We start from the raw sequence: 24659 nt of genomic DNA, 5'->3' as shown, positions 1-24659 counted from the left end.
GGCGTGGCAACCAGATAATACAGCGTGTTTTTAAAAAAAACTCTAAAATAAATGTGAAAGAGCTGAGCCGGGTACCTCCAACGGGTGGTGCTATTACCAGGGTCGTGTTCAGTAGGGCATACCGTCACAATCCCATTTTGCAACGGGGAAAAACACCAATTGGTTCAGGTAGGTCACCCTCCCCCGGTTGCACTCATTCTCAAAAGCGTATTTCCTCTCTACTAAACAGGATCCAGGACACCCAGTGAGGGGATGCCTACCTGTGGGCAGAGGCTGTCGATCTGGGTGGCGGCCATGCGCACCAGCTTCACACCCTCCTCGTTGTTGGAGATGGAGCAGGCCAGGTTAGCCACCTGTAACAAGAGAGAGAGGACACAAAGACTTAGCTGCTGTTTTTGGCATGTTCATTAGACGGTAACAAACGTCAGACGAGGCTAAGTTCTTCAATGGGTCTTTCAGGACGACGACGAGAGGCTTTTAAATCATGTTCTTTCTCCCCCACGATGCACTTACCCTTGTTATTACCATGAGCGGTGGTCTGTTTAGCGCTCACCCGGAACCCAGCACGATTTCCCCCAACTAACGCTCGCACTGCTTTACCTCTTGTAATGTGTGCAGATAGTGACTCCTGAAGGAGGCTGTCTCCGCCACAGCCTTAACTTGTGTATTTGGCTATCTGTTCCCGGCGGCAGGGGATTTAATGTTTGGCTAGTCAAGGAAATGTTGGGGCAAAATATGTACCGGGGTTTAGGCTTGCTCATCTGTTTGATTGGTATTTGTTATTCCCCTGTGTTGAGACCTGGTGAGTGTGTGTGTCCCCCCCCCCCTCTTCGTTGCTCTATAATTTACCAAAAATACTTGAATTATTTAGATCACATATGGACTATAATGTGAGTTTTCCACTAGTCTATCTCAAGGGCATATTTTTTCTGAGAAAGAGGGAGACATAAAGAAACTGAGAAAAAGAAAGAGAGAGATTGGGGCATAGAAAGACCAGCTTTCTTCTTTCCTACTGTGCTGACAGCACTGCTGTTAAGATGGTGGCAGGGTGAGGAGACTGTACTAAATTAATCCTTGTGAGTGGCAAACCCCCTCTGCCGCTCTCCACTCCTCTACCACCCTTTACTCCTTCCCTCTCTCTCTCCCTCCCTCTCTCTTTCCCTCTCTCTCTCCCTCTCTCTCTCCCTCTCTCCGTCATTTCAGGAAGAAATTATTATTCAGATCGCATACGCTCTTAGAATGAAAGGTGCTGTCTAGAACCTAAAAGGGTTCTTTGGCTGTCCTCATTGGAGAACCCTTTGAAGAACCCTTTTGGCTCCAAATAGAACCCTTTTGGGTTCCATGTAGTACCCTTTCCACAGAGGGCTCAACATGGAACCAAAAAGGCTTGTACCTAGAACCAAAAAGGGTTCTGCTATAGGGACTGCTATAGGTACCTCCACTGGACTATCTCAAGGGTATATTTTTCTGAGAAAGATGGAGAAAAAAAAAAAGTGAAAAATAATTAAAGAGAGAGAGAGATTGGGCAATAGAAAGAACAGGTCGACCAGCTTTGTTTCTACTTCTACTCTGCTGGCAGCACTACTGTTAAGATGGTGGCAGGGTGAGAGACTGTACTAAATTAATCCAATGGCTGCTTTACAAAACATAATTACCCGGAAATGTCAGAAGGGTACATGGAGAACTCTGCGTTAATTGGCAAAAGAGCGGCGGCCATATTGCCGAGGCCTTTATACAATGGACTCCTTCCTTCTATCAGAACCAAATGGATAAGCCTAAATGGGCACCTGTAAGGTGGCAGTGTCATGTACGTAAAGAGTCTCAGTCATTAGTGGTGAAATACTCAGAGTGCCTTGAGGTTCATTACCGGAAAGCCTGAATGTGCTTAAATCATTAGCCCGGCTTATTGGTGCAAAAAGGCGCTTCCTCGTACAATTAGGATGCCAGGTGGCCTTTCTGATGGAACACCTCTTCTGTTTAATTTACGCCTGCGTATTTACAGAGGTGCGCTCTCTCGCTCTTACAACTAAAGGTAGTCTCTCTCTTCTACCTTCACTTCCCAACACGTCTTAGTGGTAATATCCCTCTCTTTCCCGTGTCTCTCTATCGTGCCTACAAGCAGACATTCATCAATTCATTCTCTCGCTCTTTCCAACAACTAGAGGTAGGCCTACTCTCTGTCATTCCCCCTGCTGTGGATTCCCAATGTCTCCACTAGCTGGGAGGAGGAAGGGAAGAACCCTCTGATTTTCTCTCGCTCTACACTATTTGCCCAGCTTACAATAATATATATACATTTTTTAAACAGATCCAATTAAAGACAGACAATCCACTACGTTGGGAGTTTGATTACACTCAGGCATGTGGCGACATACACACACTGTACTGGAGGCAAACCGTACGCATGTCACACACACACACACTGTACTGGAGGAACACCGTACACGTCACACACACACACACACACACACACACACACACACACACACACACACACACACACACACACACTGTACTGGAGGCGCACCGTACGCATGTCACACACACACACACACACACACACACACACACACACACTGTACTGGAGGCGCACCGTACACATGTCACACACACACACACTGTACTGGAGGCGCACCGTACGCATGTCACACACACACACACACACACTGTACTGGAGGCGCACCGTACGCATGTCACACACATCACATTCTCTACCTCACCGTGTTTACTTCACGCCATTTCCTTGCCATAACTGACAAATTCGGTGTAATCAATCTAATGTTGCCCCAAAATGAATTAGGTTGGCAACACTACGGGAAGACGTTGAAGCTAAAAAGAAAGACATGGACGCCTGTTGGCGGCAGGTACTGCCAAGGCCTATCGACGCTCCTTTTGCTCACATGTCACTTTTTGAGGCAAATTGAGGTAAATCAAATCTATGTTAGAAGATCCTCGCTCAAGGCCCTGTGTCTCCCTTTACTAGCGACAGCTATGATTGACTCGATGGATTGCACTCCTTTGTGTGAGTGAGTGTGTGTGTATGTGTGTGTGTGTGAGGGAACACTGTTTCAAAAGAAGCTACAGTATGTAAACAATGTTCCAACAAACTAAAAGCCTCTCATTGTATCATATTGGCACAGAGAGTACTGTACCTTTATACATAAATAAACCATATATCTGAACCATACCTCTAGCTAAACCACAACTCTATACACAATCTCTGTCCTATACCTCCAGTTAAACCACATCTCTATACCCTATCTCTGTCCTATACCTCCAGTTAAACCACATCTCTATACCCTATCTCTGTCCTATACCTCTAGCTAAACCACAACTATATACCCTATCTCTGTCCTATAACTCCAGTTAAACCACATCTCTATACCCTATCTCTGTCCTATACCTCCAGTTAAACCACATCTCTATACCCTATCTCTGTCCTATAACTCCAGTTAAACCACATCTCTATACCCTATCTCTGTACAATACCTCCAGTTAAACCACATCTCTATACCCTATCTCTGTCCTATACCTCCAGTTAAACCACATCTCTATACCCTATCTCTGTCCTATACCTCTAGCTAAACCACAACTATATACCCTATCTCTGTCCTATAACTCCAGTTAAACCACATCTCTATACCCTATCTCTGTACTATACCTCCAGTTAAACCACATCTCTATACCCTATCTCTGTCCTATACCACCAGTTTAAACCACATCTCTATACCCTATCTCTGTCCTATACCTCCAGTTAAACCACATCTCTATACCCTATCTCTGTCCTATACCTCCAGTTAAACCACATCTCTATACCCTATCTCTGTCCTATACCTCCAGTTAAACCACATCTCTATACCCTATCTCTGTCCTATACCTCCAGTTAAAAACCACATCTCTATACCCTATCTCTGTCCTATACCTCCAGTTAAACCACATCTCTATACCCTATCTCTGTACTATACCTCCAGTTAAACCACATCTCTATACCCTATCTCTGTACTATACCTCCAGTTAAACCACATCTCTATACCCTATCTCTGTACTATACCTCCAGTTAAACCACATCTCTATACCCTATCTCTGTCCTATACCTCCAGTTAAACCACATCTCTATACCCTATCTCTGTCCTATACCTCCAGTTAAACCACATCTCTATACCCTATCTCTGTCCTATACCTCCAGTTAAACCACATCTCTATACCCTATCTCTGTCCTATACCTCCAGTTAAACCACATCTCTATACCCTATCTCTGTACTATACCTCCAGTTAAACCACATCTCTATACCCTATCTCTGTACTATACCTCCAGTTAAACCACATCTCTATACCCTATCTCTGTACTATACCTCCAGTTAAACCACATCTCTATACCCTATCTCTGTACTATACCTCCAGTTAAACCACATCTCTATACCCTATCTCTGTCCTATACCTCCAGTTAAACCACATCTCTATACCCTATCTCTGTCCTAGTTAAACCACAACTATATACCCTATCTCTGTCCAATACCTCCAGTTAAACCACATCTCTATACCCTATCTCTGTCCTATAGCTCCAGTTAAACCACATCTCTATACCCTATCTCTGTCCTATACCTCCAGTTAAACCACATCTATACCCTATCTCTGTCCTATACCTCCAGTTAAACCACATCTCTATACCCTATCCTGTATATACCTCCAGTTAAACCACATTTCTATACCCTATCTCTGTACTATACCTTTAAACCACATCTCTATACCCTATCTCTGTACTATACCTCCAGTTAAACCACATCTCTATACCCTGTCCTATACCTCCAGTTAAACCACATTTTACCCTATCTCTGTCCTATACAGTTAAACCACATCTCTATACCCTATCTCTGTCCTATACCTCCAGTTAAACCACATCTCTTACCCTATCTTGTCCTATACCTCCAGTTAAACCACATCTCTATACCCTATCTCTGTTTACCTCCAGTTAAACCACATCTCTATACCCTATCTCTGTACTATACCTCCAGTTAAACCACATCTCTATACCCTATCTCTGTACTATACCTCCAGTTAAACCACATCTCTATACCCTATCTCTGTACTATACCTCCAGTTAAACCACATCTCTATACCCTATCTCTGTCCTATACCTCTAGCTAAACCACAACTATATACCCTATCTCTGTCCAATACCTCCAGTTAAACCGGAGGACAGAGGAGCCTCTTAAAGAAGAAGTTACAGGTCTGTGAGAGCCAGAAATCTTGCTTGTTTGTAGGTGACCAAATACTTATTTTCCACCATAATTTGCAAATAAATTCATTAAAAATCCTACAATGGGATTTTTCTCATTTGGTCTGTCATAGTTGAAGTGTACCTATGATGAAAATTACAGGCCTCTCTCATCTTTTTAAGTGGGAGAACTTGCACCATTGGTGGCTGACTAAATACTTTTTTTGCCCCACTGTATGTATGGGGGACAGAGGAAGGGGTAGTCATTCAAAAATCATGTCAACCCCTATTATGTCACGGAGAGTCCATATCATTTATTGGGGCGGTTTCGTGGACACAGATTAAACCTAATCCTAGACTAAATTGCACATTTAAACTGGATTAACTGAAATGGCATTTCTCAGACATGGTTTAAAATAGTCTCAGACTTGCCTTAGTGTAGACTTAAAAAGTCAGATTTCCAGAAGGATGATTAGATTTAATCTAGATCTAAGAGAAGTCTTAAATTAAACCTGGCCAGAGACAGGATTAACATCAGATTAATGGATGTTGGCCCCCAGGATGAACTTGGCAATGAAAGAAACTGGATTACCTGGACTATTTCAATGATGATCAAAGATCACCACCAAGGCCTGACAAAAGGACAGTATAGACCGGAGCAAGCCACTGATTTTGATCAAATCAATTTCTGTGACCGTTTCCGTATGTACAAAGAAAATGCCGCTGACATTTGTTTGCTCGAGCCAAGGCTTTCATCAAGCATTTCCCTACACTCGCAATAACATCTGCTAACCATGTGTCTGTGACCAATAAAATGTTATTTGATTTGATTTAGGGAAAGGCCCATCCCTCCTTTCCTACAAGTACTGATCACCTTGAGGTTTTTGGCATCTGGAACCTTCCACCGTGAAACAGGAGATTTGTGTGATCTAAGTTACTCGACTGTATGCAGAATAATCCACAAAGTCTGAAATGAAAGACAATTGCATCAATTTCCCTGATGCTGCTGCCCAAGCCAACTGCAAGGTAGAGTTATCTGAATATGGGAACTTCTCTGGAGTCATTGGCTGTATAGATGGATGTCATATTCCCATCAAGTGTCCCTCTACAGCAGATGTCGAGGAGTACAGGAATCATAAAAACTGGTTCTCAATAAATGTACAAAGTGTGTGCACTCCCAATTCGTAGTTCTCCAACATTGTTGCATGTTGGGAAGGTGCAACTCATGACTCAAGGATTATCCAAAACTCCTCTTCGTATGCTCAGCTTGAAGGAGGACAACAGAGTGGAATCATACTCGGTGACAGTGGGTATGCACATACCAACTTCTTGTTCACCCCCTATCTTCATGCAATAGGATCTGAGCAACAACAGTACAACCAAGCTCGTACCAGAGGTGTAGTGGAGTGCATGTTTGGTGTATGGAGTCGTTTCCAGTCTCTCAGAAACACATTGTGCTTTCAACCAAGATGCTGAATTGTCATAATTGCAAATGCAGTGCTTCACAATGAACTCGAACCTGCATGGCTGCCTAGATCCTCACATTGAAGATGATGATGACCCAGATGTTCCCGTCATGCACGTCAGCTTTGACACACGCTACACTTTATGTAATGTCATTACGTCATGCACGTCAGCTTTGACATCGGTTTTGCACATCGGCCCGATGTCTAGTTTAACGCCGGTGTGCAAAACCGATGTCAAAGCTGACGTGCATGACGTAATGACACTACATAAAGTGTAGCGTGTGTCAAAGCTGACGTGCATGACGTAATGACACTACATAAAGTGTAGCGTGTGTCAAAGGTGACGTGCATGACGTAATGACACTACATAAAGTGTAGCGTTACACGTGCAACACAGCATTCCTAACTTAGCCCACAATGTCTGCTGTGTGGATCGAGCAGTCAACAAGTCGAGCAGTCATTTGAAAGAGTAAGACATTTCAGCAAGACAAAGGCGAAACCCATTAACGCCAAGATAATGGAATTAATTGCCCTTGACAATCAACCGTTCTCTGTCGTGGGTGTTGTTGGCTTTCGCAAACTAGTCGAGCACAGGTACACACTACCAAGTGCGCTATTTTTCAGATGTTGCCCTACCGGAGTTACACAGTAATTGCGTCACTGCTATTAGCGTCACGACTGACATTTGGACCAGCAAAGTCAGCCCCATGAACATGCTGAGTCTGACGGCACAGTGGGTCGTTGAGGATTTGGTACTGAGGAAAGTCATATTTCATGCTCATGAATGTGCTGGTTGTGCTACCGCTGCTACCTTTTCAATGGCATTTGAGAACATGTTTGAAACTTGGAAACACACTAGCTACCTCCATTCAAACAACTGACTGGAGAAATAAGCTCATCAACTGCGCCTGCAGCAGATGTGATACCCTCTGTCACGCCACCACGCTCGATGCTATGTACTGCACAAGGACCGCTACTTCGATGCAGACAAGAAACAGGGTTTACGTGAAATGTTACACGTAAATGTTACATACACAGCTGGACAAGATGGAAACGGACACAGTGACAGTGAAGCACCGAGGAAGACAGGCCACGGACAGACAGAGCTGAAACTTCACTGCTTGACACGCATGATGAAATCCTGGTTGAGAATGAAACGACTGAACAAATGAACAATGAAACAGCACAGCAAGTAAGTGAAAGAAATAGGTTTTGATGATGTTTTACTGGTAATGGGGACATACATAAATGCCAACAAAATAACTTTTTGGTCAGTGTAGTGTATGTAACCTTTACTTGACTTGGCAAGTCAGTTAAGAACAAATTCCTATTTACAATGACGGCCTACCCCGGCCAAACCCAGACGACGCTGGACCAATTGTGCTGTGCCCTATGCGACTCGCAATCATGGCCGGATGTGATACAGCCTGGATTCGAACCAGGGGCTGCAGTGATGCCTCTTGCACTTTATTTTTATTTTACCTTTATTTAACTAGGCAAGATCAGTTAAGAACAAATTCTTATTTTCAATGACGGCCTAGGAACAGTGGGTTAACTGCCTGTCATATCGGTGCATCCCTATTTGTTGTGAGAAGGATAGCTACTTTTGTTGTGAGAAGGATAGCTCAAGTGATAGATACAAACAATAGCCATGGATTGGTAACAAAAAGGTTCTTAATTCACAAATGTACATTTCGGAACCCCGAACTGGTGCTGGTTTTCAGAAGAACATTTGTACTGTTGCTGCGTCGCGTTTCTCTCCTCCTCCCTTCATAGCCAACTCAACATGAAGGATTTGCATCTTCATATCATGCTCTTATTTTAAATCCACTAGTTTGCGCTTATGAAATTCCATGGCCAGTTTCCCATGCATGCTCAGCCTCTTCATCTTTGTCCTCTGGCCCGGGTCAGTGACACAACCTTCTCTCCTGGCTGCTGCAGATGTAGCGGGCTGATCTTGATCCTGTCTTATTATCCCCTCCAAGCCTCTAGGAAATGATTCAATTGCTGCATTAGAGAACATTATTTCCTCAAGAGTTGAGTTCCTTCCATGATTTGGATTTATGGGAGTTCAAGAGTTGACTGACAAGATGACATATTCCCTGCAGTCCGGGGATGACACATGTTGAATGTGTCCTACTAATTGAAATGTTCAAATGGTCACCATTGGGGATACCTTCCAGGAGTTGCTGGCTATTACTTATCCTGGGTCAACAAGTCCCCCAGCTCATCTGTCTCTGGTCTTACTCGGGGTCCGCCACCAGTCTTGAAACGCTCACTATGAGCAACAGCATTTGTCTTCTTTAAGTAGTTTTGTATGTTTTTCCACAGGATCTTAGAAAGACAAGACAACATATAAATAATATGAGTAATTATGTATGATATGTGTGTAACATTTCTGTCACACAAATACATTTCGACCCCATTGTGTTGTGTTACAGAAGAAAACAAACATTTTAAAGTGACTCTGATTTGTAAAAGTTGGCCAACAATAAATACAGTACCTTACCTGAAGTTGTTGTAGCGTCCTCTTATTGACTTTTTCGTTTGAGTTGAATTCATTAAAAAAACGGTAGGCCAGACCTTCTTTTTTCTTGTTTTCTGTTGATGAATCATGCTGTTTGTTCTCGATAGTTGGGGGGTTTGACACAATTTGCTTCAAGAGAGTCACTGAAATTCTCTGAACGTTTTCTTTGACCTCCGTCCATTGTTTGGTTTAGGTGACTTGATCCAATTCCACACAACGCTTATGTATTAGTGTCCCATCCCTGTTTTTTTAAGCATCCTCAGTTCAGGACTAAGTGCATATCATTAATCTACACTGAACAAAAATATAAACGCAACATGTAAAGTGCTGGTCCCATGTTTCATGAGCTGAAATAAAAGATCCCAGTAATGTTCCATATGCACAAAAAGCTTATTTCTCAAAAATGTTCTGTGCAAATTTGTTTACATACCTCATAGTGAGCATTTCTCCTTCGCCAAGATAATCCATGCAACCTGACAGATATGGCTTATCAAGAAGCTGATTAAACAGCATGATTATTACACAGGTGCACCTTGTGCCGGGGACAATAAAAGGCCACTCTAAAATGTGCAGTATTGTCACACAACACAATACCACAGATGTATCAAGTTGAGGGAGCGTGCAATTGGCATGCTGACTGCAGGAATGTCCACCAGAGCTGTTTCCATATCATTGTAATGTTTAACTACAGACAACGAACACAATTCCATTTTATCGATGGCAATTTGAATGCACAACAATATCTTTATTTTCACTATGACACTATGGAGAATTTTGTGTAGATCAAATCACATCTATTTCAATCCCACTTTGTAACGCAACAAAATGTGAAGAAAAAAATGAAAGGGAGTGTATACTTTCTATAGGTACTGCAGCTGACCCATCTGAGGCTGTGGGCCAGAGACCCTTCCAAATGCTGGCCCTCCGCTCGGCTGGCCCGGTATGTCCTGTCTGTTTCTTCCTCTCTGTCTCTCTCTGCGACCCCAAACTACTGTGAACTGGACCTGGGCCAACACGCCATGTCCGGCCAAAACGAATAATTACAACTATCTAAAGAAGGCTGTGGGCCAGAGGCCCTTTCAATTGCTGGCCCTCCACTCGGCTGGCACTGTATGTCCTGTCTGTTTCTGCCTCGGTCTCTGCCTGTCTCTCTGTCTCTGTCTCTCTCTGCGACCCCAAAACACAGCGAGCTGGACCTGGGCCAACACGCCATGTCCGGCCAAAACAAATAATTACAATTATCTAAAGATGCAAGTGTGTGTGGGTGGGAGAAAGAGAGAGAGAGAAAGATAGATAACTATTGATTTTGGCTCTCATAATCACTTCAATTCTAATCTGATGAAGGCTCCCTTCCCTGCATGCAGTTGGGAATCTACATTGTGGGTATTCTCACGTACGCTGTCTCAATACCACAGCACTCACACTACCCAGTACAGTACTGAATGCCTTAGAGCATGATTTTGAATCACAGCTATAAAAACCTAAGCATGGAAGGTGATAACTCATTGTAACTCTTATTGTGATCAAGCTTAAGCTTGACTATATCCAGATTGTATCACAATCGGCCGTGATTGGGAGTCCCATAGGGGGGCGCACAATTGGCCCAGCGTCATCCGGGTTTGGCCGGTGTAGGCCGTCATTGGAAATAAGGATTTGTTCTTAACTGACTTGCCTAGTTAAATAAAGGTTAAATAAAAAAAATATAAAAAATAAGCAACTAACGTATGCAGACATATATTCACAAAGCATCTCAGGGTAGCAGTGCTGATCTAGGTTCAACAATGCCTTTTAAGCATTAAGAATAAGAGGGAGGACCAGCACTCTAGTAATGGGAATGAGTCATTGATTTCTTGAGTACTAGAATGGATGTCAAAGCCTGATCTTTAACCAGAGATTAAAACATTTTGTTTTTAAATACTGTATAACTATTTGATGGAATGTTCTTTGTGGCTGACCGACTGGGCAAGGGAAATTTTGTCTTGAAGACAACATTCATTTGCTTAGACTCTAGTGTTCCATTTGTACATGTGCATTTGTGGGGCACAAAAAAAAAAAAACAAGCCAAGCATCACACTGTTTTTCTCCCTAAATACCATTTCCCCTCTGTGTCTCATTCACTCAATTGCATTCCGACCACGCCCTCCACACACTCGTTCCGAGGGCACACACAAGCTCCTGTTAGGCTTACAGAAATGAATGGCTATAAAAGCGTATCTAACTGATGGGATACACAAGCTACATTCCTTGCCAAATGACGACCGTCCTATCACAAATTCAAAATGGACTGGTTGATTGAAGTAGGGAAAAATGTGTTCCAACAGTGAGCTGCAGTTTTGAAATAACTGTGAAATAACAGTGAAAAAATACCATGCTATTGTTTGAGAATTGTGCACAATGACAAAAAACTTTTATCATGACAATTGGTTTGATACATTCACCTCCGGAGGTAAATAATGTACTTACATTCAGTCATCTTGCTCTGATTTGCCATCCTGAGGGTCCCAGAGATAAAAATGTAGCATAGTTTTGTTTGATAAAATCCATTTTTATATTAAAATGTAGGAACTGGGCTCTACAGTTTGAACCCCTGCTGTCTCTGGCTCCACACCCGCCCTGCCCGGCTATCTAGATGTGTGAAAGTTAGTGTATAAGCTAAGTATGTATGACACTCCTGGGAGGCTGTCAACTTAAATGTTGTATTACCATAAAAGTTGTGTATGTTCTCTAAAGTTATGTAATAGAAAATGTATCAATTGACCAATTCGGTACATTTGGGCAGACTTGATCAAAATATTGTCCAGTATTGCAATGCTTCACTGGATCAATCTGAAACTTTGCACACACACTGCTGCCATCTAGTGCGCCTAAACTGCAATATTATATTATGGCCTTTCTCTTGCATTGCAAAGATGATATATATATTTTTTTTAAACACGTTTTTCTTTCACCAGCTCTAATGTGTTATACATTAATTTCACATTTCCACAAACTTCAAAGTGTTTCCTTAAAAGTGGTATCAAGAATATGCATTTCCTTGCTTCAGGTCCTGAGCTACATGCAGTTAGATTTGGGTATGTCATTTTAGGCGAAGATTTAAAAAGGAGTCCGATCCTTAAGAGGATCTATTTTGCTACTTTGCTAACTGCTAGATCCATTTAGAATTGGTTAGCCCAGGATATAAACTCCCCTAAACACTGGCAGGTACCACACTGTAAATTTGTAAAAACAGTTTGATACAGACCAGAAGTGTATTTTCATCATAATCATTCAGCATATGCCTACTCATCAAACAGATTCTTCGCCAAATTGAGCCCCGTTTCAAATGATCACACTTTGTGAATAACTGTTCAAGGCACGAGATGCACATCACCTCAGATTAGAAAATGTTTTCATTTGGAAAAATATTATGTTCCATTTTATTCCGCTATATTACATCATGTTTTTCTAAACTTTTTTTGACTGAATATTTATGTGGTAATTTAGAAATTAGGATTTGTTATCTGTAATGGTTATGATAAATTAGGCATTGTTGCGATCTGTTGGCATATTTTTTGTCCAGTGTGAGTACTCGAACAGTCAAAAAAGGTCAAATGCCCAACCTTACAGCACTCCTGATTAAATCAGCACTCATTGCTTTATTTGGAAGCTCAATGGGGCCTTTACACACAGGGGGCAGTGCCCAGAGAAGTAAACGAGGATCTGTCACTCTTTTCCCGCCTTCAGCCAGCCTAAACCCCCTGCCTCCTCCACCCCACCCGGCCTCCAATCCCTAGCTTTGCAAGGAGGCAAGATAAATCACACAACTCCTCTCCCTCGCTCTCTGGAACAATTAATGGACTTCATGCCAGCCAAAGTGATGGGCTTAAGCAGGATTCAGAGCCTCGGGATAGAGGGATGAGGCAGGAAGTGAGGAAAGAAAGGAGGAGGGAGAGAGGTAGGGGGAGGAGAGGGTGACGTTGAGTTATGTCACCCCAAATGGAAGCACTCTGTTCTATTAAAAGACCTTCAACTAGACGTTTACTTGTTGAAGGGTGGGCTGGGAGCGTGGGTCCAGGGGGTTAGTGACAGGGGGTCTGTCCCTACCCTGTAAACACACACACACAATCTCAGAATCCTGATAAATCTCCCTGTCAACACGAATGGGGGAGAACACTCGACAAGGGAATAGTACAGTATACAACACACAACCTGCTAAGTGCAGCCCCAGCCCCAGCACCACCCCTCTCTCCCCTTTCACCCACCCTTTAAGAGGGGGAGAGATGCAAGACATATGGGCCTCTGTCCTGGAGAGATGGCAGCTTAGTGTTTGTTTAAATAATGTGGTGTCAACTCCCTCTGGTAGCCTTGTGCACGATAGGCTGGTGAGCAGGAGAAATGAGTGGCTGATGGCTGTGCACTCAGAAAGTGTTCAGCGGCTTTCTGAAGTCAACGCTGTGAACAGAGGTGGCGGTGGGGTTATGGTATGGGCAGGCATAAGCTACGGACAACAGAGGTCAGGAGTCCAGAGCAGAGTCTGAAAGGTACAGAACGACAGGCAGGTTCAGGGTCAAGGCAGGCAGAATGGTCAAAACCCGGGAAAGCTAGAAAACAGGAACTAGAGGGGCACGGGAAAAAAAACGCTGGTAGGCTTGACGAAACAAAGCAAACTGGCAACGGTCAAGCTGAGGGGGAGGTGTTAAGGGGGATCAAGGTGTTGGTCAAGATTGCGTGGAAGTTCACATTCACATGTGAATTATACTGAACGAAAATATAAAAGTCAACATGTAAAGTGTTGGTCCCATGTTTGATGAGCTGAAATGATCCCAGAGGACACATTTGTTAAAATCCCTGTTAGTGAGCATTTCTCCTTTGCCAAAATAATCCATCCACCTGACAGGTGTGGCATATCAAGAAGCTGATTAAACCACATGATCATTATACAGGTGCACCTTGTGCTTGGGACAATAAAAGGCTACAATAAAATGCAGTTGTCACACAACACAATGCCACAGATGTCTCAAGTTGAGGGAGCATGCGATTGGCATGCTGACTGCAGGAATGTCCACTAGAGCTGTTGCCAGAAAATGTCTCTACCATAAGCCCCCTCCAACATCGTTTTAGAGAATTTGGCAATATGTGCAGCCTGCCTCATTACTGCAGAACACATGTAACCATGCCAGCCTAGGACCTCCACATCCAGGTTCTTCACATGCGGGATTGTCTGAGACCAGCCACCCGGACAGCTGATGAAACCGTGGGTTTGCACAACTGAAGAATTTCTGCACAAACTGTCAGAAACCGTCTCAGTGGGCAAATGTTCAACTTCGATGTCCACTGGCACTCTGGAGAACTGTGCTCTTTTTTTGGCAGACAGCGTGTATGGTGTTCGGTGGGCTAGCGGTTTGCTGATGTCAACGTTGTGAACTACAGAAGAACACAGAAGAATGGGAGAAACTCTTGTAGCGTCATACCAAAGAAGACTCAAGGCTGTAATCGCTGCCAAAGGTGCATCAAGAAAGTACTGAGTAAAGGGTCTGAACTTACGTAAATCTGTCAATTGATTTCAGCCAGTGTATGGCTATGGATTGAAAGCATTGTTTGAATGGAATATTGGCAGTTCATTTGACAAATTAATGGCTGGCTGGCTGGCTAGCTAACAAACATAAAGTTCAGATAAACTCTTCAAATTCATTATTTTACACAATAATTATCACAGCACTGGCAAACCATGATTGATCAACAGTCTGACCAAAACGGCTGACCTTCATCCCATCATAAGAAGGTTCAAGTCCATTCTAGTATTCAAATTCCTAATCTCAGTCTTTTTGCTATCAATCCAGCTGTCCAACATCTCTTATACTCTAAATTAAATAACTGCAGGCCTTGCGCACACACACACGCCCCCGCACACACGCCCCCGCACACACACAAACACTAGAGTCAGGAGAGCCACCAGCCCAGGGGCCAATCCTCTTCAGCTACACTGCACTAGAGCTGGTATGTCATCAACTTCTTCTCCTCCTACACATCTCTCTTCTCTTTTATTCCATTTCTTCGTACTCCGTCGGATTGACTAGTCTGGGAGTTGAATAAGGTGAGGGGCTGGATTTAGACTCTTTGAACTGCAACATCGATGGCTCTGTCCCTGTAGCTTCTAGAGCTGTAGCAATTGTGACTGTTGTGCAATATCAGCTCTCTCTCTCTCTCTCTCTCCCCCCTCCATCCCTCCCTCCCCTCCCTCTCCCTCTTTCCTTCCTTCCTTCCCTGCCTCCCTCCCTCTGCTCTCTCTCTCGCGCTCCCCCTCCCTCCCTCTCTCCCTCCCTCCCTCCCTCCCTGAGACAAAGCGGGCCCAAATAGTGTCTGACTGTAATGCACTAAGGACCCAGTTCCTAAATCACAATAAAGATGAGCTTAAAGTCGTTGTTCCCTAGGTGACGGGATGACTAATTCAGGGGGAGGGACTGGGTTGGGGAGATACACTCCTCTGCACACTCGCGGGAGTGGGTTCAATGCCCTCACACACACAGACAAATACGCACGCAAGCGCACACACACACACATGTGCAGGAACACACACAAACACACACATGCACTTTGGCTTATCACGATGGGCATTGAGGCTTTCTGAGTTCGAAAAACACACACGCACTCAACCTCAACAAACTGAGTCACGCTGCCAACTAAGACGCTTATTTCCTGGGAAACCTGTGGTTCTGAATACAAACACACACACACACACACACATACACACACCCAAACACGTGGCGCCACAATTAAGTCCTCTAAATGGTAAACAAAAGTCTGCAACAAAGGACTAAGCCAATAAACAGTGTGCAAACGACTGAGGCTGTGCCTGTTTCTCTTGAGTCTTTTTTAAATGTCAGAAATCTCCTTGCTTTTGCTTTAGCTGTCGTGTCAACAAGTGGATGGCAAGTGTGTAGAATAACTCATGACGGTTGGTAGTGTGTGTGTATGTGTGTGTGTGTGTGTGTGTAATAAATAAATAATAAACACAATTTTTATAGCAGAGATGTATTATCATATGTATTATTTAGTGCTGCAGCTTAAACAAAACTGCAAATCATACCAGCGCTCCTCTCAGCAGAGAACCGAGCCGCGCCACGGAAAATAGATCCAATCCCTGCACCGTTGTCAAGGAGACAATGCAACGCTGCGGTTCTTGTTGTGTGCTGTTTTTCAAAGGCTTCCTAGAGCTTTGGATTCAAATAACCTCTTGAAGACACTTGACTAACTATTGAGGCACGTACCACCCATCATAATGAATCGGAAATAGTGAATGTGTTTTGTAACCATTCACTAAGTAGATCTCTCTTAACATGTTGAGAAACGTTGACATTGAGAAAGAAAAGACACTGTGGTGAATGTTGCTATTCAAATCACCCACACTGGAATCAATATGCAATCTGGGCTGATATCTATTGTGTTGCCCCAACTGAAAAACACTAATTGGAGCCACAACAAGGCTCTACATAAGTGCTGTGGAGAGGACATTTACAGTGTGGCCATTAGGGCTACAATGAATCACTACTGGTGCACAGCTACATAGCCTATCCATGGACATGTAGGAGAGTTAAAATGGTTATTCCATCAAACTTCTAATTATTAGAATAGTACACAACGCAGAAAAGAACATCCAGGTCAGTGGCCCAAGCCCGCGAACAGGAATATTCTAAGTTCAAACTAAAGGGGGGGAGTCAGACCGCTATGATCACCAGGAACTTTACTTTTGGTTTATATTTTCAATCGTTGCGCTATTATTACTGCCTGTTGATGTGAAGTAGGCAGCTACATTAGCAGGATGATATTAAAATATTTGGGTTTTATTTCATTAAATGTGCTTTATTTCATCTGGGTGCTTAAGTCACCTACTAACACCATGGAATTACCCGTATCTCCCGTTTTCCTCAGAGAGGAGAGGAAGGTATGTTTCGCAGATGACTCCTGTGAAGAAGTCCACAACGTCAAATAATTAAAGTATACCAAGGTTAATGCTATTGGTATTGTTATAAGTGAGTGTGAGACTATTGAAACATGTAACATTCAGAGTTGTATCGTTGTTATTGATATAGTTTTACAGAGTGCTAGTTAGCATGTCTTTCTGTGATGCAGCTGGTCAGCTGAGCTGCCTACTTATGCTAGTGTTGCATTGTGGGAGATGTAGTTTTAGCCCTCTTAAGGTCTGAATGGGATAAATGCGATTTCACGTCGTAGCTTTGTTTGTATTCGTGTTTTTGTACATGAGTTGTTGTATTTTAATACGGCCAACACTGAAAGCACCTAGCATTGTATTGGCTATGTGTTTTACCTTTACCTCTTCATGCTCCTCCACAGAACAACTTGTCAGAGTGCATTGAAGACTGATGTATTCCTGTCCTGTCTTTTCATAATATTATTGCAGATCTACATAAAAGCCCAAAAAGACAGCCGTGGTGTTGCTCTTCATTTCTTGGTTCTTCTGTGGTACATATAAAGACCACTACAGACATACACGTACTTTTTAGAAAAGGTTTTCAAAAAATAAAGGAGAGCCGCACAACTAAGGAGCTCAAATGCAAAACTATTTATGTCCAACGTTTCGACAGACAAGCTGTCTTCATCAGGGTATACTGACAAACACTGCGGGATGACTCATTTATATAGTGTCAAAAGACACACAGGTGTCTGCAATCATGGCCGGGTGTGGCCTGATATCATTGGTTAATTCTCATATATTAAAATGGCATACAATAAACAAATGGATAGTGTACGATCATAGATACAATTTGGCTACATAAGCCTACAAATATTTACAATAGCAAAATCACAATCACAAGAATGGCTTCAGATCAAAGTCTACGTTGAGACCGAAGGGAGCAAGGGTCTTTAAAGATCCAAGCAGCCTCTCGTTTTAACAATAAATTGTCGAGGTCAACCCCTCTCCTAGGGAGGGCGACATATTCGATGCCATTATAAAGTAGAGACGAAATCGAGTGGTTTTCTTCCTAAAAGTGGTCCGCAACTGGGTAAGTCGAGTTTTTGCACCTAATGGTGCTACGACGCTCCGAGATAAGTACTTTTAATTCGTGCTTTGTTTTACTTACAATTTTTACCACAAGGACAAGTTATAAGATAAATAACTGCCTTAGTGGAGCATGTGATAACATATTTGATTGGGATCTATTTTCCTGTTTGGAGGTGTTTGAAGGATCTACATTTATAAGTGCCATTGCATTGAGCACAGCCATTACACTTGTAGTTTCCATCCAGTAGGGGCGCATTGTGCAGGGATATCTTGGGGTGGTAAATCAGAGTTTACCAGTTGATCTCTGAGGTTTCTGCCCCATGAGAATACGACCAATGAAAGGCCCGAAAACACATTACCAATCATCGGATCTTAGAATGTGCCAATGTTTGTGAACGATTCCCTTCATTTGTTTCAGAGCACTTTGAATAGCGGGTAGTTAGAATGCAAGAATGCTTATTTTTTGCGAGACTGACCTTGGAAAAGGTCATGTCTTGTTTTGTTGTGAATTTTTTCAATGGCATTATTAATCTGACCACTTTTTTGGAAAACTGTCATGTCTCCAAACGTCCCAAGACATTGGATGAATTCCATACGACACCACATTTTTCTATATAGTGCATTACTTTTTTACCAGAGCCCTAGGGTAGCATTTTGGACTTAGCCAATACCTCTCTAACTATAGCTATTGACACCAATATGGCGCCCCATGAAATGACATATATCTGTATATGGTTCTGGTGCACACCACAGGCCTGTATACAGCACTGACTAACAGAGCCTACTGAAGGATATATCTAGCCTAAGGGTTTGGCGCTAAGCTAACGCTAATGAGCTTGACTAACTATCTCCCCAACCTGTGTCTAAGAACATATGGGAGGCTATTGTATAGCATGCAACACATCTCCTGTCTGTTCATGTGGTATTGAACATGCACGCATGTGCCCATACACACACAGCATACAGTATATAGCATTCTATTCCACAAAGACACCACGGCTTCCACAGACATCATGTAGATCATTTTGCTGTCCTCTTTAGCCCACCATTTCATGTGTTTACTACAGAGTTTATGTGTGGCTAGTTCACCCTGTCACCGGTGCTAAAAGTCAAGGACCAGCGAATCCCCCCTCCTCTTCCTCCTTCCACGTCAACAACTCATAAAAGCCTATTATCATTGTACGACTTCACAACGTGATTCATTTACATTGGAATGTGGTAATACCTGAATGACGTGAGAATGAAGAGAGGTCAGGGTAAAGGAGATGGGCACCGGGAGAATAATTCCCAGTATATTAAACTTTATTGAGCTCAACAAGGGACACGCTGAGGTAATTGAAAACAATATTAACAATCCATAAAGCTAGTCCGGACAGGAGCTGCTGCCTTTGGACTGAGTAGGGGAGAATGTGGTGTGTGAGTGAGTGAGTGAGTGTGTGTGTGCAGTAGTCCAATTAGACTCCTGGATATTGGATTATCTTGTTCACACTGGCGTGAGTAACAAAACAATGAAAGTAAAAGAGAGAAGAGGAGAGAGGGAAAAACAAATGTCCCGGGAGTAGAGGGTAACTACTCTCCCTCTATCCGTCTATCCGAGCCAAGCAGTCGGTCTTGGCACGGAGGTTATAATTATGAAAATGGACAGCGGTGTTGTTTCTTTTAATCTGTATCATTCCACAGTCCCTCTCGCCCCATTTAAAAGCCACTGTTTCAAGAGAAACTATACATTTAAACCCGTTCACCGTAAAATAGCGGCTCGCTGATTGTTGTTGGGACATCAGTCGCTTTGCCCGTTTGACTAGAGTGTGAGGGATGAGGCGGCTATTTTTAGAGCTAGTTCTTCGGGATGATTTGCCGTCCATCCATCTGTATTCTTTCTCTCTTTCTCTCTCTCTCTCGCTCTCTTTCTCATAGAACTCTCATGTGGCAGTGGTGAAGCAAACCCACTTTCTATAGAGACAATCCTACATGCTATTGCTGTTGTAACAGCTATATGAGAATGCAACAGAAAAATCGATGTTCTTATTGGACAATGTCAGCACTGATAATGTTTATCTCCATCTAACCCATTAGCCACTAGCAATCTCTCACACAGCCTGTGTGTGTGTGTGTGTGTGTGTGTGTGTGTGTGTGTGTGTGTGTGTGTGTGTGTGTGTGTCCTAGCTAGATTGCTGACATTTCTACGCTGCTCTCTGTTTTTCCTCCCTCACATACGTACATATGCAGAGCAAGAAATTATGCATTATTAGCTAGCCCAGATAGACAAGCGTCATGATAAATGTCAGCTGTTGTCAGCACTTTAATGCCTTGACCTTTCCACTGTGAGGGAGAGAGAGAAAGTGTTTGAATTCCTAAGCGTTTCACTGATCTGAATGACACATACCATGAGTCTAATTCCACATCCTTAATCTTTTTTTTAAAACTTACAACTGCTTACAACTGCTACAGTACAGCCTGTTGTCCTTACAACCCAGATGAAGAAGCTCTATTAGCATTGACATATTTCTCCACCCTGTTCTGTACTCGTCGCCATGGTACATTTCAGTTGCATATGAACAACAACAACACAATCTTGAGCAGTAAATATCTCTTGATGAAGTATACAGGGATACAATGTACCTCTCGCTCTAATCCATCGACAGTGATTGTGTCTCTAGGAGCAATGGTGGTGGCGGTGCCAAAGCAAAATATCACACGTCCACGCCTGTCCTTTAAAATGAACACTTGGCTGTCATCATCTCCAGACGTGGACGCAGTGTGAAGCCAACGAGAAAGGCCAGCGTGTGTGTATCGGGTGTGAGTGTGTACCGTCTGACCAGCTGCTAGTGTGAAAATAACGACACAATTAGCAAGGTTCATGCTCATTATTAGGATGGCCACTGCCCCCTTGTGTCTGAGAATTGTGTACCTACAGTACGTGTGTTTGTGTTTGTGTGAGTGGAGTGTTTGTTTATGTGTGGGGGATCTGAGTTACCCTTGCAACTTTGACAGCGAGGACTTTACGGACATGACAATTGGGATGATACGAGGAATAATGTCCACTTCTATGTGCCAATGATAATAGACAACTCATACAACTTGGAGTGAGCTGCGTTGTTATTACTGTACAGTCGTGGCAAGGTCTTCCAGCTGGCAATCATCAGAATCTCCTCTCATTTAAACCTCATATGACCTCTATTATCTTCAGTAAACAAACGCGTCGATGCCTCGTAAACCTCTCAGTGTTCTACGTGACAACAGACGGTTTGACTACATCCCAAATGGCACCCTATTCCCAAAAGTTTGGACCAGATCACTAAGGGCTATAGTACACCACGAAGGGAATAGGGTGCACTTTGGGACCCTATTTACAATAATTGTATTTTCTATAGCTCGTTCTTCACTTATAAGTTTACAAGGTAGAAATGCCCACTTTGCCACTAAATGCCACCGGACGTTGCTGATAAAGAGTCTCAGGACCAGCACCAAGGATGAATGCTTCCCAAATCGCACACTTTTCCCTATATAGTGTACTATCTTTGACCAGGGCCCATAGGGGACACACCCTATGTCCAGCAGGCAAAGTCAAAACAGCAATCAGCGTGAACCCCTCGGTGCGATTGCTTAATTTATCTAATTACTTCATTAAGGGAACACAGATAACTTCTGGCCCACGGGTCTCCAATTAATATGACAACTCGGAGCCAAACGTTTTTATAGGTGCTGCTTTCCTTACCACGCAATAATAAACTATAAATTACGAGTCCAATTAATTTGGAATTGGTGTAATTAAGGCGATGGGAAGTGGCGAGGAGCGGCAGACCTATTGCTCCTCAGGGAGGGTGAGCTGCCTGGACATGTCCACAGTAAATAACCATAGCAAAGAAAATAAAAAAATCTAACAACCTTCAAAATATCCTTTCGGCTCTCACATACGCATAGATGGAAGTCATTTAGAAGCTAGGCACTTTTAGTTGCTCTTGATTCAATTTCCAAAATGCACTGGATTGACTTATCACAGCTGTGGGTTGACTAGGGGTTGGTTGACGAGCCTAGCCGATTAGTCAAGTAGACTGTGGGCAGGAAGTGGGCGGGATCTGGGTGTATTCAAATGTGCGTTAACGTCTGCTAGTGCCATTAGTACTCTTTCATGGTCAGTTTAGCTTCTCTGAGGTTCACCCTTTAGATTAAGGTCTGGGATCGGCTTCCCCTTCCCCAATCCTAACCTTAACCATGGCTGGTGAAAATGCAAAACTGAACCAAGGTCAACCTCTAGGGGCAACTCACTCTACTCCCTTAGGTTCACATTAGGGGAATTAAAAGTATTCAAATCTAAAGGTTAAATGCTAGGCCTGATGGTGTTTAGGGGTCACCTGTTCTAATTCACCTCCTCCCACCAGCCTCCGCTGGTATGATGCCAATAGCTTGGGGACTGTTCGTAGGAGCTTCATGAAATGGATGTCCATGGCCAAGCAGCCACACACAAGCCTAAGATCACCATGTGCAATGCCAGGCGTCGGCTAGAGTGGTGTAAAGCTTCCCCATCTGGCAGTCCAACGGACAAATCTGGGTTTGGGGAACGGCAGGAGAACGCTACCTGCCCCAATGTAGAGAGCCCTGACCTCAACCCCATTGAACACCTTTGGGATGAATTGGAACGCGGGCTACAAGCCAGAACTAATTGCCCAACATCAGTGCCCGACCTCACTGATGCTTGTGGTTTAATGGAAGCAAGTCCCCGCATCAAAGTTCCAACATGTAGTGGAAAGCCTTCCCAGAAGAGTGGAGGCTGTTAAAGCAGAAAAGGGGAGACCAACTCCATATTAATGGCCATGTTTTTGGAATGAGATGTTCGGCGAGCAGGTGTCCACATACTTTTGGTCATGCAGTGTATATAGAGTATGCCAAACAGTACCACACATGCATTACATTGTACTGCATCAAACAGTTTTCAGTTCAGGTGTACAAAATTCAACATTTTGAACATATTCCAAATCTGTACAGTACTTGTGTATCAGCGAGAAAGAGAAAGCACGTTGCTTGACGTTGCCTTCTTTTTGCTCCGAGAAATGAAAGTTGTATGATTTTCCTGTTGGTTATACATAATTAATCTGCATCCATCTAGGAGTTGTTTCTTTTACCTCTTAGAAGATATAAGACACGACAACAGCATTAATTCTAACCGGTGTGTAATCATTTTACAGTTGCTGTCAGAGGGATGGTGGTTTATGAAGACACAATCCTGGAGCTCCATTAGTTAGATTTCCCTCCACTGAGACATCAAAACGTCCCCACAATACATAAGGTATGTCAGTTCTGCTCAAAGTGTTCTGGTAAATGCAAGAAAGTACCGACAATGTCAGCTCCACACACAGCATCCTCAAAATGCATTTCAGGTCACTGTCAGTCATTTTCGGTCACAACTTGTTTACGTGCTGCTGTGGGTTTTGTTGCTAACCTTACTTTGCTACCTGCCAACTTAACATTTTTAACATTTTAATTGCCGTACCATATTTTTTGTTTTTCCCTCGCTCAACTTTTTTTCATTCAAAACATTTCATTCTGGATGCTTTATCTGGACGTGGTTTGTCAGGACCTCCAACAGCCGAAGCTAAGTAGTAACATTAACATGATACCTCCTAATTGCAGTCGCTGTACTCATGATATACGGGAGAACGGTCGCCTTACGGTGAGGATAGCTGTGCTGCAAGCCCAGCTTCAGACGCAATCGTCGGGCAAGGGTAATGTCAGTGTAGGAAAGGATGAAACAGCATCTGTGCCACCAGTAAGTAAAGATGGTAGTAGAAATTCCCTCGCACAGTCCCCGCAGCCGGACAACATTCTCATGGCTTCTGGAAGGAAATGCTGTAGGAATGCTCAACCGTTGTCGCTCATTCACCCGTTCTCCCCATTAAGCAGCGAGTCGGAGTCTCTTGTCTCTACTCCTCCCGTTACGGGGTCTGAGACGCCAAAGCGTCCCACCATTAGCTCTGTGACACATTGAAAACCCTAGTCATTGGTGACTCCATTACCCGCAGTATTAGACTTAAAACGAATCATCCAGCGATCATACACTGTATACTTGGGGGCAGGGCTACCGACGTTAAGGCTAATCTGAAGATGGTGCTGGCTAAGGCTAAAACTGGCGAGTGTATAGGGATATTGTTATCCACGTCGGCACCAACGATGTTAGGATGAAACAGTGAGGTCACCAAGCGCAACATAGCTTCAGCATGTAAATCAGCTAGAAAGATGTGTTGGCATTGAGTAATTGTCTCTGGTCCCCTCCCAGTTAGGGGGAGTGATGAGCTCTATAGCAGAGTCTCACAACTCAATCGCTGGTTGAAAACAGTTTTCTGCCCCTCCCAAAGATTGAATTTGTAGATCATTGGCCCTCTTTCTGGGACTCACCCATAAACAAGACCAAGTCTGGCCTGTTGAGGAGTGACAAACTCCATCCAGCTGGAGTGG

The 24659-nt window shown here is 43.4% G+C and overlaps 1 protein-coding gene across 3 annotated transcripts in view; it reads right to left on the bottom strand.

The window, feature by feature from the left end:
* LOC112261424 (catenin alpha-2) overlaps positions 1–24659 on the bottom strand; it is a 700693-nt gene that overhangs the window by 72990 nt on the left and 603044 nt on the right. For all 3 annotated transcript variants that reach the window (XM_042329775.1, XM_042329776.1, XM_042329777.1), the window contains one exon: positions 261–353. In XM_042329775.1, coding sequence (XP_042185709.1) covers positions 261–353 — 93 coding nt within the window. The remainder of the gene's footprint in view (positions 1–260; positions 354–24659) is intronic.

Source organism: Oncorhynchus tshawytscha, linkage group LG11 (genome assembly GCF_018296145.1).
Source record: "Oncorhynchus tshawytscha isolate Ot180627B linkage group LG11, Otsh_v2.0, whole genome shotgun sequence".
Lineage (NCBI taxonomy): Eukaryota > Metazoa > Chordata > Actinopteri > Salmoniformes > Salmonidae > Oncorhynchus > Oncorhynchus tshawytscha.
Note: the sequence above shows the minus strand (reverse complement) of the source record. Positions and strands in the feature narration are given on the sequence as shown.